At 44.3% G+C, this 15,296-nt stretch overlaps 1 protein-coding gene across 1 annotated transcript in view; it reads right to left on the bottom strand.

Annotated features, from left to right (window-relative positions):
* Positions 1-11,128: 11,128 nt before the first annotated feature.
* INTS13 (integrator complex subunit 13) overlaps positions 11,129-15,296 on the bottom strand; it is a 31,305-nt gene continuing 27,137 nt past the window's right edge. Inside the window, exons 15-17 of the mRNA XM_054386530.1 lie at positions 13,251-13,387; positions 12,473-12,608; positions 11,129-11,730 (exon numbers count right to left, since the gene is read on the bottom strand). Of these exons, the coding sequence (XP_054242505.1) occupies positions 11,691-11,730; positions 12,473-12,608; positions 13,251-13,387 (313 nt within the window). The 3' untranslated portion in view covers positions 11,129-11,690. The remainder of the gene's footprint in view (positions 11,731-12,472; positions 12,609-13,250; positions 13,388-15,296) is intronic.

Here is a 15,296-nt window from a genome sequence, read left to right as displayed (position 1 = left end):
AACAAAGCTTATGCAACTGCAGCCTGCCTGTCCTCTACAGGAACCTGATCTCTCCATCCAAAAATGCCTGACCCCATTGTTAACCAGTTTAGAGCACTTGAAAGGGGAGGGAACTTAAGAGACATCTTGAAAGATTTCAGGGAGTTTTGTTTGGCAGGGTTTTTGTTTGTTTGGTTTGGTTGTTTAAACAAGACTTTGGTTAAAGGACAGAAATCCAAAAGTGTGTCCCCACTGAGGGAAAGGAAAGCCAAAACCAGCTCTGCTTTGCTCCAGCTGCCTTTCTCCACAGGTGGTGTGGCAGAGGATTAGACTGAGATAATTACAAAAAGGGAACTGCTGAATAACCTGGAAGAAACCAGACTCCATTAGCCCCACTGCTCAGACACCAATTCGTTTAGGTATTGCCAAAGCAAAACAAACACAGAAAGAAAAACATCTGGGAGGAAAAATTGGTAAGAGGGATACGGCTGTAAATTCATTTCCTATACTCCCTCAGTCAGCAGCCTCTCTGCAGCACAAGAAAGGCAGCAGGCTTTCAGCTGTTATCTGTCAGGTTTCTAGAGAGCTTTAGGACTTGCTGTAAACAAACAGGTGTGCAGGAGGGCAAACAGACCAAGTACCCCATTTCCAACATCTCTGAAAACACCTACAGTTGAGTGAGGTGCAACTGCACACCCTAAACCCAGCAAGCCTCCCGAGCACTGTGGCCATCTCCTCTGCCTTAATTGCTTTCAGGAAGGGCTGAGTTAACTCTGCTTAGGAGAAAGAGCCACATCTGATCTGGGGAAATAGGACTGTTCCCTTTGTCCAGCACAGCAGATAGGAACTGTCTAGCATAGAGAGGTTTAACAGAGTGTTTTGAGCCATATTTGGAGCTGGTGCCAAAAGAAGGCAACTCTGTCCCAAACTGCACTTCACCTAAGAACAAGGGAGCCCACAGGGAGCAAGAAAAAAAACCCCAAACATTATGAGGTTATTACAGCGACTGGTTTGAAAACCTGCTGTGGGAAGCCAGCAGCACCAGCTGAATGCAAAAGCTGAGCTCAGGAGCAGCACAAGGCACCATAAATAAGGTTCTGTCAACATGTTCGTTCTAAACTTTGTGTTCCCTGATTGGTACAGAACACACTCCCTTTTCAAAAACAAAATCATCACAGGAGGCTGGGACTTGGCATGCTGCCTTCTATCCTGCTCCAGTGTTTGTACAAACCAGTTGATCAAAAAAAGGAGGAAAAGGAGTAAATTTCTCAAAGGTTTCAATCAGCAGCTCCATCTGCCACGAAGGACAGCTCAAAATAAGGTCAGCTGAGAGCATGAATAGTGAGGGCTTGCCTGAGCAGGAAGGCTTCATCTGCTAGATGTGTATCTGGAACGCTGCAAGTGCCTGAATCCTTTTACTACAACATCTCCCAGGAAAGTTTTAACAGTTTGCTATGTATTAAGCCAAGTGTTAAAGGAGGAAATAAAACCATACTTTGAAAATGAAAAGTGCTAGTAGCAAAGCAGAGTGTTCACATAAGTAGTGAACCCCAAATTTTATCTGGTATAAATTCATAACTTTCATGTTTAAACTTTCCCATGTAGATGGTTTCTTAGACGAAGCATGATAGTTTGGGAGGGAAGTGAGGTGGAAAGTGAAAACACATACCCAGTTGCAAAGCAGAATGAGAAGGAGAACTAAAGACAGGGTTTAAAGAGCAGCTTCCTCCATACAGAAAATGAAGTGTGCACGTCCATTTAACACAGCTCTGCCTCTGGATAGAGTGTATTAAAAACTACCCCACTTAAGAGTGAGTACCTGGAAGTTAGTGTCTTGTGCCCTGTGCACCAAGGATCCATTGCACTGGTTCTGGCTGGCCTGTCACACAGGAGTGACATTGGTGAAGACACAGGAACACACAGGCTCCTTTCTCCCATCACAGGCATTTGCCTCTCCCAACACCGAGTAGCCAGGATTCTGCCTTTCAGAACGTTGATTGTAACAGTCCAGACAAACACCCCTCCTGTATTGTACATGAGCCTCGGTGCACCAACAGCCAGTCTGCAGGCGCATCAGGCATATCTCTGTATGCTACCAGGCAGCTCCAAAACAAGAGTCTTTTCCTGGAATGTAATGGAAGTGAAAGGAAAACATGGAAAAATTCTATACTGAACAACTCAGCAGAAAATGTGCTACCACCAGACTTCCTGTTATGTCAACACAAACCATTCTGAAACTGCCTGGCAAGTTACCAAAGCGTGGACTCTCCAGGTCTGTCAGCACCACCAGCTTCAGACACTCAAACCAAACAAAAAACCTCAGACCTCATGAGAGAGCCAAAAATATTATTTTCAAACTGCCCTTGCTGAGTTTTCTAGGGATCCTGGGAAAATATCTAAACTACAGGAGATATCCAGAGAAGCCCATGGCAGTGGGGGTTGGAACTGGATGATCCTTGTGGTCCCTTCCAACCCTGACTGATTCTATGATTCTATGAAGTTTTTAAAATCTCATTAAACTTCCCTAGCACCTTTGTGTAAAGTTTTGAACCACTCAAACATTATACAAAATAAAAATATTCTGCCTCACCCAACACCACAGAGCAAATACCTGTCTGCTGCTGTGAAAGCCAGGAGGTCCAAAGTTACTAAGGCTGGATCCAAACAGGTGAAATGTTCACTGACATTTCCCCACCTAAAGGGCCAAGTGGTTCTGGGGACTTTGGATCCCTGAACTGGGGCATTTCTGGTGTTGCGTTTCTGGAGGTGGTTTTGACTGCTTCCAGCTCGCAGCAGCCGAGAGATGTAACTCCCCTTCCCCTCCAGCCTTTTACAACACACTGATTCGTACATGGTTACGTGGCAATATTTATTAAGCCCTCAGGAGGCAAATGCATTAGGAGAGATTAGTCAGCTGTTAAGCACCCACTTGCTCATATAGGAATTATATTCTCTAAACAAAGTTCTCATCACCAACTTGAGCTTCCACCCCACCACCTACTCTCTCTTTCCATAGTTTTATAATCAGGGAATGAGGACATGCTATTGTATTTTGAGACAGTGCAGAAGAAAGGAGCACAGGAGACTGACATAGAAAAATGGATTTCCATGTAGCAATTCTCAGCATAACTAGGGATAGCCAAAGAAACACAACTTTTGATTTATGCAGAGCCAGTAACAGTTGCAATGGAAACAAATCTTGTTGGATACAGATTCATCTATGCCCAAAAACAGCCAATAACCTCAAGCACTTCCACAAAATCGTTTTGCTTGGAGAAGAGCTTTAAGATCATCACATCCAACCATTAACTCCACTAAGGCTGGTGCTAACTCATGGCCCTCAGCACCACATCTCTGCATCCTGGAAACACCTGGGATGGGGATTCAGCCAGCTCCCTGGGCAGTCTGTGCCAGGCCATGAGAACCCTTTCAGTCAAGAAGTTTCTGCTCACATTCAACCTAAACCTCCCCTGGTACAACTTGAGGCCATTTCCTCTCCTCTTGTCACATGTTACCAGGGAGAAGAGACCAACCTACATCTCACTCCAACCTCCTTTCAGGGAACTGTATAGATCAAGGAGGTCCCCACTCAACCTGTTTTTCTCTAGGCTGAACAACCCCAGTTCCCTCTGCCACTCCTTCCCAGCCCTGTTCTCCAGACCCTGCCCAAGCTTCATTGCCCTTCTGTGGACCTACTCCAGTACTCATGGCCTCACTAGTGCTGACTGCAGGGGGAAATGAGCTCCACACCTCTCCCAGCAAGGCAATTGGTTTTCTTGTCTTTTTTTTTTTCCCATAGTATACTTCCAGTAGGGCACACTGCAGACTCCACCAGGCCATTGTGCTTCAGGACGTATGGTACAATATTTATTTTTAGATACAACCACTTAGGAGCATTTCTTCACATCATTTCTTACTCTGTCCAAAGCATGCTCTCTACTCATTACTGAAATGGAAGGGAGATGGACAACAGAGCATAACAGAACAGTTGGCAGCTACTTACAAAGCCCACTGCAAGCATATACACAAACAGAAAGAAAATACTTGTTAAAAAACAGTAAAGTGAGACCGCATTCCTAGATATATGGCCATCAAGACTGTAGAGCCAATGCAAAGGGCTGTGGTTGTTGAGACATCCTCCAGTAAGTGCCATAACAAGGAGTCTTCTCTGGAGACTTTCAAAACCTACCTGGATGCATTCCTGTGTGACCTGCTTTAGGTGAACCTGTGTTAGGTTCCTTCCAACCCCTACTATTCTGGGACTTTGCTCTTCTCATCTCAAAACAAGAAGCCACTTGGGTTTATGAGAGCCCTACACTTGCAGGAACTATTTTACTACTTACTGCTTTTAACTCCTCTTGAAAAAGAAGCCTCAAGTGCAGCAAGTTGGAAGTCCAGACCTCGATGTCACAAAGCAAAGGATATTGGCTCTCAGCCTACCTTTGCCCTCACAATTTGTTGCATGCCAGACTCGCCTTCCCCTTTGCTACCCCATACCATAAAAGCCCACAGGATCAGGTTACTCAGCTGTTTATCTGGCTCTCCTCTAAGCCAGGGCCCCCCCGATGAGGCTTCCCTGCCCCAGAGCAGCAGTGCACAGCAAGCGTGGGCATGAAGACTGCAAGCCCAGCAGTGCTAGGGCACTGATTCTCCAGGTGTCCACTGTACAGGTGACATCCAGCCTCTCTGCTTCAGTTAGGAACTGGAGCTCTTCTGTCAGCAGAAGGAGAAACAGGCTCCCAGCACGGCTCTGAATTGCTTTCACACAGTCTATTGACAGTACATTGTTAACGCACATACCCACACTGGATGTCTAATGGACTGGGACTATGTCTTAAGTGAATTACTTCTAAGTCCACATAATGAGGACGGTGTTTGGTAAATTCAGACCATTGGTGCCATGCTCTATGCAAGCAATGAGCTCAAAGAGCATTCACTGAAGTTCACAGAATGGGAAACATTCACACACGCAGTAGGAGGAAGTTTTGGACTAAGGGGCAACACTAAAGGATGCATATGCATCAGGTGAGAGACTAAAACCAAATACATCCCTTCCCAAGAACAGCTGTGGACAAACAACTCTTAACCAAAGCACTTCTGGACTTTCAGCACCAGCTGTGAGGAAGAGGCTCCCATCACTTCTGAAATAATTCTTTCTGCTGGAGCCAAGGGCCTGGCAGTACAGGAGCACCTCTACCTCGTGTGCATGATGTTTGAGTACCTGCACCTGGACTCCTCTCTGCTGACCCTGCGGCAGCACCCGGGGCTGGCTGACGCAGGCTGGAGGGGCCCAGCCACACTGGCTGGAGACACTGCACACGTCAACTGCATAGCAAGCCACTACATAGCGCTCCCATGGCCCACGAGGAGTGGAGGACTTGCCCTGCTCTGAGCTCATCTGAGTCCTGTGACACACCACCACCTCACACCACCTCTCACAGCTGCTAGGGTATGAAACTGCAGGCTGGAGAATACTTAGAGGCGATTGTGAACCAGGGTCTCCAAGACATCAGTGTAGGCAGTTGATGATCACACCAACACCTACATTAGAACCAATTAGAATTACACAGAGACCAGCTGAAGGAGGTGTTTCCAGGTCTTTGCTCTCTACTGTGCCAAGTCACTTAGCCACACAACTTGTGGTGTCACCTACTCGGAGTTTGTCATTGCTCTCTGAAGAAAGTATGACAGCAAGTTACAAGATGCAGAATAATATCCACCTTGCAAGTCAAGACATCTTAGTCACCTTACAGATGGACTCTGTGTGGGACATGCCAACTAATCCAACATTGTGTTTGCAGACACCGAGTTTCCAGATCTTTTGCCTTCGCTGATGACTAGAACGCTTCTCTTCACTGCACTGCAAGTGCTGCCTGCTAGAGATTCCAGCCCATCTTGCTCTTAGAACAGCCAGAGCCTCACATGCCTGAGACAGGCCCAGATTTTCTTTCTAGTAAATCAGAAGTATCTGCATATCATTTCCTACAGCACATCACTTCAGACTCATCTCATATTTCCAGTCCCATGTACACTTGGGTAGTAAACACTCCTCACTGATAGCCTCACAGCTCAACAGAGACATTTCCTTCTAGGACAGAATTTCATGTACTTTTGCCAGAAGAAAAGTCAGTATCAGGAGAGTCAGATTACAGCTGTGAGGCAAAATGCCACTTTTGAGAACTCAAAATGCTTTCTAGTGCACCCTTTTCTTCAGAAGTTCTCCCTTCACCATTCCCAAAAGCTTCAGCAGGAGCCACAACTTTGTCTGATTTCACATTTCCCATCAAGAACATGTTTTGTCTGTCCCAGTATGCAGCAGTCTGATCCAAGTGGTCACTAATGACTTAGAACAGTTAATGCTTTTTATAACTACCCCACAGCCCAGTGGCATTCCATTTGTTGAAAGGAAAAGCACAGTTTCTTCTGTAACCTGGAGAGAAGCACAGACCCTCTGTTTCAAGGGGAATGTCAGTCCTGAAGCTTCAAGCCTGCTTCTCTAGCATGTTTTATGGCACTCTACCTCGTAAAGCTGAAGCATCTGATAAGCCAAGCCTGGTCACTCTGTCCTGTCCTGGCACTGCTCCAGTTCTTACTCTGCCAGTAGATGTTTCTAGCTTTGAAACATCTGAACCACCCAAACCAAGAAACACTTCACTCTTCCTACGGCAGCAGCATGGTCAGGACAGAGATGCAGCCTGCAAGTATTTTATCCCACAGCACAAAGAAACTGTACTCAGAGCATGATCTGGGAACAAGAGGGATCTTGTTAAGTGTCATTGAGCTTACCATGGAGTCACACAAAACCTCAGACATCAAATCCGATGCTGCAGGAGCACCTCTGGTGACTGTATTTAATGCAGCTCTTTCTTATCTGCCCAGTATTTTACCAGGTATGTATAAGATCTAACTTAGCATTTGTCATCTTTCCTGCCCCAAATCCTGAAGGGCTAGTTCAATAGTTGCTTCTAGCAAAAGCACAGCTTTTGTCTATGAGGTGATGGGCATGCTGTCTGTTGTAAAAAGCATCACCCACCGAGCTGAAGGCTAAAGAAGGACAAAGTATCACAGAATGCTATGGGGTGGAAGGGACCTCTCAAGATCTAGTCCAATCCCCTCCCCAGAGCAGGATCACCTAGAGTAAATCCCACAGGAACACATCCAAGTTGGGTTTGGAATGCTCCAGAGGAAGAGGCTCCACAACCTCTCTGGGCAGACTGCTACAGAGTTTCTGCTAGAGAAGAATTTCTTTCCTGTTTCCATAGAACCTCCTGGATTCCAGGTTGTACCTATCGTCCCTTGTCCTGTCCCTGGACACCACTGAGAAGAGCCTGAGCCCATCCTCCTTACACTGGCCCCTTAGCTATTGATCAGATCCCCTCTCAGGCTGTTCTTCTCCAGGCTGAACAGTCCCTTTCCTCATAAGGTGGATGCTTCAGTTCCCTCAGCATCTTAGTGGCTCTCTGCTAGACTCTCCCCAGTAGTTCCCTGTCCTTTTTGAACTGGGAAGCCCAGAACTAGACATAGCAGTGAGGCCTCACCAGGGCAGAGTAGAGAGGAAGGATAAGTAGCTTGCCCCTGACTTACAAGACATTAGCAGTTAGTTATCACATGATGCAACAGAGATTTTTGGAAGATAAATTATTGTTCAATTTGCATTCTGTAGCTTAGCTCTAAATGAATGCTTAACACTGAAATCTAATTGCTTTTGATGTTATCCTCTGATCAGATGTTGAATTGACCTTCTTAGCTTGGGGTTTGGAAAAAACAGATAAACCAAAAGAGAGTGCTTGATTGAATTTTCAGCAGTTATCACCCTTGTATTTTCAGTCTCTCTCCCAAGGACTGATCCCCATTTAAAGATGCAACAGAAGCTCAAAAGGAGCTTGTAGGAAAGGTAGTGGGGAGCTCCAGTGACCCTAAATGAAATCCAGAGGAAGTGCTGTTTCTCAACAAGGAGAATAACGGGGAATGAACACTTCTCAGAAGTGCCAGATGATGTAACAATGGGCAAGAGCCACAAGGCTGCATCTCAGAAGGTTCAGACATCAGGAAAACTTTATCATTTGGGGATAACACAGCAACAGAATAAGTTACCCACAAAGACTTGGGACCCTTCATCCTCAGAAGTCTTGGAGCTGGGCAAAGCCATGCTCAACCTCACTTAATCTTGGCTACAGCCCTGCTTTGAGTGGGAGATGGGCTAGATGACTTCCAGAGGTCCCTTCCGGCCAACATGCTCTGTAACCTATGAGGTTGATGAGATTTCTTTGCTGTCATTCAGAATCAGAAAGCTATTTTCCCCTCAATTTTTTTCCTTTTCTCCCTCCTCTCCAAAGGGCAAGCAAATCATTCTGGCTGATGGCTCTCCCCTGGGATCAGAAATCTGGCTGCAATTTAACATCTCTCAAACCATGCATTGGCTATCCCCTTGATCTTGATTTCCAGTATTCACCCCAGGAGTTTGTGCTGTCTGCTAGAGATTCAGGAGTACTGACTGCCTCAGAACCTTTCACTATTGAGCTTCTGAAGCCTACCAGTGTACCATGCTACCGTTACACCATCAGAACCAAAATCAGCTACTACTCTTTTCTGAGAGAGAGAAAAAGGATTAGTTTGTTCCTGGAGAAGCTTTCCCTCTATTTGAACTCCAGCAATCCCAGCAATGCTCTCCAACCTGTCCACAGTCATCTCATGGTACAACAGCTGACTGTGTTCAAGTGCCAGCTGGTGCAGAAAAGACGAAATCCAGGAAGCACTTGAGAAATCGAGAGTGCCAGATGGGTGTGTTTGCCCATGCTTTGTCCAAGCAATGCTGCCAGAATACAGAATCGATGCAATTGTTAACAATTCCTATAGAGAAGTCTGCTTTCCCCTTACGAAGCACCTTTCAAGAGTATTGTGCTTACATTTCAAAACAAGAATGACTCCATGATTAAGACGACCCCATCTGCCTTACTACTCAGTCTTTGCATCACTGCTGGGGTAGTTCTGATCTTACCGGTTTCACAAGTATCAGGGAAGATCCCTGGAAGAGTTTGTGACCTTTCAGAGAAGCCACACTGGTGCAGAACTGGATGTCCTGAAACCACACAAAGCACCTGCACACGAGTGCAGGGCTTCACCTCCACCTCAGCCGTGGACGCTGCCTTCGCTATCACTTACCTCCCAAAAGCAGCATTCTAGGTCTGTAAGACTTCCACACATGATCCCATCTTTCCAGCCACCAAAATACCAGCTCCCTCCCCATTATCAAGAGAGTATGACTACCCAGAACAACCAGGGCACCAGCCACAGATTGCAGCTCTTGTAAACTTGAAGAGCAAATCTACAAGTGAGTTTGTACTAGAAAGTACTATCCTTACTACTCCAAAAAAGGCATAAGCAGTGATTTTTATAATTTTTCAACTTAAATTAGAACATACTTAACCAATGCCTGATCAAGAGAGTAACAAAGTTGGAACCCTGAAATGAGGTACTAGAACAAAACAGGAATGCTTGCCAAGCTGCTGCTGGTGGGAAGGGAAGGAGGTCACAGCAAGTAGAGTAAAACCAGCTTCGTGATGACTAATTCATAAACAGACATTGTATGAGGCAGAACTGTCAGAAGAACCTCCACAGAACAAGATGGCTCCATTAAAGTTCAAAGGCACTATAACTGTTGAGTCTTCACATCACCTTGGGAGTATGAGATTAGTACTTCCAAAAAAATGCACCCAGTAATTGTCCCTTTCTCATGGGCATCACTGTCTGTCCTCAATCTTTTGATACTTTACTCTTGAGTCTATGAAATACATTAATGTAATGTTTATAAAAGCAACTGTAGCTACTTAAAACAAAGCTCTTCCTGTAGTTGTGTAATATACTTTTAAAAACACATTTTAAAGCTACAGGCTTGCTTTCTTACAGTAGAACTGGCTTTTGTCTGCTTCCACCCATGACAGCTCAAGGACCATAAGGAGGAAAATGTGGAAAAGGTTTTCTCAAAAGCTTCTCAAATATTTTAAAATTGTTTCATAAACACAAAATTTAACCCATAATGAAACCACGGATTAAACAGAAGGCATGGATTAAGTCATCGGTATCCTGAGAAAGCCTTCCTTGGAAGTACAGTAGGCCTAAAGGGCAGCCAGTACAATCACATAGAAAGGAAGGGAGACACACACCAAAGGCCCTTTCTAGAACTGCCACAGCACTTTAGGGGAGAAGGTGGATCACCCAAGAGCCTCAGACCACTGACAAAGCAATGAGGTTTAACAAGACTGAGTGCCAGGTCTGGGGCTCTGGTCACAACCACCCCAAGCAACGCCACAGACTTGGGGCAGAGTGGCTGGAAAGCAGCCCAGCAGTGGAGGACCAGCCAGCTGAACATGAGCCAGCAGTGTGTCCAGGTGGCTAAGGCCAAGAGCATCCTGGCCTCGATCAAAATCGGTGTGTCCAGCAGGAATAAGGCAGTGATGGTACCCCTGTACTCAGCCCTGGTGAGGGCACAGCTTGAGCACTGGGTTCAGTTCTGGGTGCCACAGGGTGCTGGAGCATGTCCAGAGAAGAGCAGTGAAGCTGGGGAGGGTTTGGAGATGTCATACAAGTAGCATCTGAGAGCACTGGGGTTTTTTAGTCTGGAAAAAAGGCTAAGGGTCTCTCTACAGCTTCCTGAACAGAGGTACCTTTTCCCCTGTTTTTGTTGGTGGTTTTTTGTGTGAGTTTTTTTTTGTTTTGTTTTGCTATGTTTTCCTATAATCTGGTCTCCCTGCAGCAAACCAGTAAATTTCCCTTACCTCAACTAAAACCTGGGCCTCCATCTCCTTTCCTCCTTGCCCCCATGGGGGGCAGGATGAGTAGGGGGAAGGGGAAACCCCTCTGTTGAAACCAGACTGCCAGATGGCCAAATTAAAAACCAGGACACAACCCAACATTTTACAACAGATTAGACTGCAAGAGCTTTCCTGTTTCAGAACTCTGCTCTCTACTAAGAAAAGCTGACTCTGCTCAAAGAAACTTAAGACATCACCTATTTAGCCATTTTGTGTCCATTAATACTCAGAATAAGTCTCCCCATGACATTCAAAAAGCTTTGATCTAAAAGCACAGGTATCTTAAAGGATAAATTTCATCAAAAATAATTTAATGATTACAAAAAAAACCACTTTATTTTACTTTTGCTTACAAAAGCTTAACTCCAGCACAACCTGAAAGGCTTTGATTTCTCAAGTACATTTCTAGTCAAATTAAACAGTCCTTCACCTGTAAACTCACTCACTTTCCCACCCTTTATATGAAAACCAAGGCTGGCATTTTCTTAGCTCAGTGACTAGATACTCAGTGTGTGGCCTTTTCTGTAACTCTGGACTCCTGAGGAAGTTTCATATAAATAAAAATATTGATGAATCAAAATTAACAATATTATCAGTTAATTATCAACCTGATTTTTTTTTTCTAAAACAGTCATCACTGATTCTGAAATAGTAAACGTGTTACTTATGGGAGAGGACTTCAAACTCTGCAAGCACTTCTGATGACTTGATTCAGTCCATAGCAGCACAGGTATCTCCATCCTACAAACAACTTGCATTTCAAAGCAAAAAAGAAGAATAGAAAAATGTGAAAGCCAATCAAAACAGATCTATACAAGTGTACTGAGGTGGTACCAATATCCATTCCAGCATTCCGTATTTTTGCAATTTGATTGGGTTCTGTCCAAAGAAGCAAAACCATCACTGCCGGCCTGCTTTTCCATTTTCTGTTGCTTCCATTCTGAAATGCAAGACAGCAACTGGTCAGGATTGGGTTTGGAAATACAAAGCAACAGATTAAGAAAAGAAATTCTAATTAAATATTTTAATTTTTTTTTTTTTTTTTTTTTTTTACTTCACTAACCATCCTGTCCCTCCCTGCCCCAAACATACAGTCTTATCTCGTTTTAACATTTCAGGCAGCAACCAGTACAGGTTTCTGCAAATAAAAAGCAATCCATTATTACCCTCACCAAAAGACAAAAGCTCATATTCACATGACTACAGAGAATCTATTTACAAATATCTGAGTTTTGACAGTTTAAAAAGGTCTTCTTTTTCAGAAGGGGGTTGGTTTGGTTTTCCACTATTTTTTTGGTGGGACATGGACTACCATCAACTTCGTAACAGTACTGCACAAGATTCAGCCACTCAAACATTTTTGTATTACCCATTTCTTCGGAAGCTAAAGCATGCAACAGGCTGGCAAAAGAAATGTCAATTTAGCTACCTCTGAAGTTTAAGAGTTTTGCTACAAAGGTGAGATCACTAAGGCATAGGGAATGCATCAGCATTCAGCCTTCCTCAGTACAGATGCAAACTGCAAAGCTGTAGTTCTCCATCAACACCAGGTTACAAAAGAATGCATTTGTGTATTTTAATCTCAAAGGAGTCCTCTTTTAATGCTACAACTGAAGTATTCCTCCATCCTGCATATTGACTACTGCTAAGAAAATTGTAGGGATGAATTTACTGATACAAACCCATTTTCTTCTTTCAGATGTTGATACAGCTCAGCTTTATTGTTGACAGAGTTCAAACGACCAATAAACTCCTGATGTTTCCTGGAGTTAGCAGTATTAATCCTGTTGCTCCACAAAGACAGCAAGGACATTGGCCCTAAAATTCCAAGTAGAAAGAGTCTAAAGGATTTAATTTCTGAACTCTTCAACATTGCATCATTTTAAAGGCTTAGATGAAACTACAGCCCATGGTAGCACAACATATTAAACCTGCTTATTTTAAACAACTTACAGTAGAGGCTAAAGAAACGCAAAGCAGTAATAGCTGTCTAGTTGCTTCACATGAAATAGATTTTGCTTTAAATGCAGAATCTGGACATCGATTCAACTAATGTGGCAGGTAATAGCTCACACCAGGAAAGAGAAGTCACTGAGAACTGCCCATTCTGACAACTATACTGCTTAGGCCCATGTTTATTAGTCAGGAGACTGTGACTTCTGCTGCCTATCCTTAGCATTTCTGACATACAGTAGCTCAGATAGTACCAGCAGAAATTTGTCCAACCTGCTCTGTCACCCCAAGTGCATGCCAGCAGACCCACACTATCTTAGTTACCTCTTTTTACATAGACAAGTTGAGGTTAACTTAAAAGGATTTATCAACAACATGAGTTTAATTAAAGACTACCTTCACTGAGAGAGCTTTAACTCCAAGAAGATTCATCTCATTTACTTCAGAAAATACAGACTGATGAAACAACTTATCTTTAAAAGATATGATGTAATTTTTCTGGCTTACCTTTTGCTTTTTCAGCTGTGGGCATTTCACCCATTGTAATAAGTGGCTTTTTGTTGGGTGGCTCAGGAGAATCAGGGGAATCTTTAATAACTTCGGCCTCTGATAGTTCTTTTTCACGATCCAAAAGACCTTTCAATCTTTTTGAGAAGGAAGGAAAACTGTGAGGCAAAATATGCTAGGGCAGCAGATGGTTCTTGATACCATTCTGTACTCCTTAGAGTTATATGTGACCCTTTATCATGAGAACACTTCCTCTGGCCCCTTGGAATGGGTGACAAAACAATAGGGAAGTCCAGACAAGCGATCCTCTGGGAAAAATCTTAAAGTACCATTCCACTTGGCATTTGTGTTGTAGTTGTGACAGCCAAGCATTCTGAGTTTTGAAGACTATATAACAATCTAGAAAAATCAGCAGTGCGACCAGGAAAGTCAATGGCATCCTGGCCTGTATCAGGAATAGTGTAGCTAGCAGGACAATGGAGGCTATTCTTCCCCCATACTCAGCTGTGGTCAGGCCACACTTTGAGAACTGTGTCCAGTTCTGGGCTCAATTCAAGAGATGTTGAGGGACTGGAATGTGTCCAGAAGGGCAACAAAGATGGTGAGCGGCCTGAAACACAGCCCTGTGAGGAGAGGCTGAGGGAGCTGGGGGTGTTTAGCCTGGAGAAGAGGCTCAGGGCAGACCTCATTGCTGTCTACAACTTCCTGAAGGGAGATTGTAGCCGGGGGGGGGTTGGTCTCTTCTCCCAGGTAACCAGCAGCAGAACAAGGGGACACAGTCTCAAGTTGTGCCAGGGGAAGTATAGGCTAAATATTAGGAGGAAGTTCTTCACAGAGAGGGTGATTGCCCATTGGAATGGGCTGTGCAGGGAGGTGGTGGAATCACCATCACTGGAGACATTCAAGAGAAGACTGGATGAGGCACTTAGTGCCATGGTCTAGTTGATTGCTTAGGCCTGGGTGATCAGTTGGACTGGATGATCTTGGAGGTCTCTTCCAACCTGGCTGATTCTATGAAAAGTGCCACACCATTTCCTACTATCTCTTCTCTATGAATTCAGACCTGTTCTATACCAAATCCCTTTTATTTCAGCCCCCATTTTTGCTCCACACGTGAAAGTACAAGCAGTTATAGGAATGGATTTGATTATACACACAAAGGCATGAAATGCCACTAAGCCCAATGACAATGCCACCAGCAAAAAGGCCCTCCCTAGCCTGGAAGGACCTGCTGGATCTGATATTAACAAACAAAGAAGGACTGGTTGGAGATGTCAAGGTTGGGGTAATCTTGGTTGCAGTGACCACGACATGTTAGAGTTTAATATCAACAGACAAAGAAGCAGGGTTATAAGTAAAATTTCAACCCTGGACTTTAAAAGAGCCAACTTTGCCCTCTTCAAGACTCTACTTGGAAATATCCAGTGGACTAGGGCTCTGGAAGGAAGGAGGGCTCAAGAGAACTGGTTGATGTTCAAACATTACCTCCTCCAAGCTCAAGAGAAATGTATTCCCTTAAAAAAAACAAACGAACAAGTAAGGCAAGCAGAAGACCTGCATGGATAAGCAAGGGACTCTTAGTAAAACTCAAAATCAAAAAGGAGGTTCACAATATGTGGAAAAAAGGACTGGTCAATTGGAAGGACTATAGAGATGTAGCCAGAGAATGTAGAGATGCAACAAGGAAAGCCAAGGCCCACCTGGAAATGAATCTTGCCAGAGGGGTGAAGGAGAAAAAGAAGAGTTTTTTCAAATATATCAATGATAAAAAGAGCAGGCAAGAGGTGGGCCCACTGCTGAATGAGAAGGGAGATACAGGAACTGATGATGCAGAGATGGCAGAGTTGCTGAATGCCTTCTTTGCCTCAGTCTTTACTCCTAAGACCAACCCTCAGGAACCTCAGTCTCTAGAAGCAAGGGAGCAGAACTGGAGAGACATGGACATTGCACTGGTCAGTCAAGACAGGGTTAGAGATCTCTTATACCCTCTGAAGACACAAATCCATGGGCCCTGATGGGATGTATCCACAAGTGCTGAGAGAGCTG

The sequence above is a fragment of the Indicator indicator genome, chromosome 14 (genome assembly GCF_027791375.1).
Source record: "Indicator indicator isolate 239-I01 chromosome 14, UM_Iind_1.1, whole genome shotgun sequence".
In the NCBI taxonomy this organism is placed as follows: Eukaryota; Metazoa; Chordata; class Aves; order Piciformes; family Indicatoridae; genus Indicator; species Indicator indicator.
The sequence above is the reverse complement of the archived record's forward strand: the minus strand, read 5'-3'. Positions and strand labels throughout refer to the sequence as shown.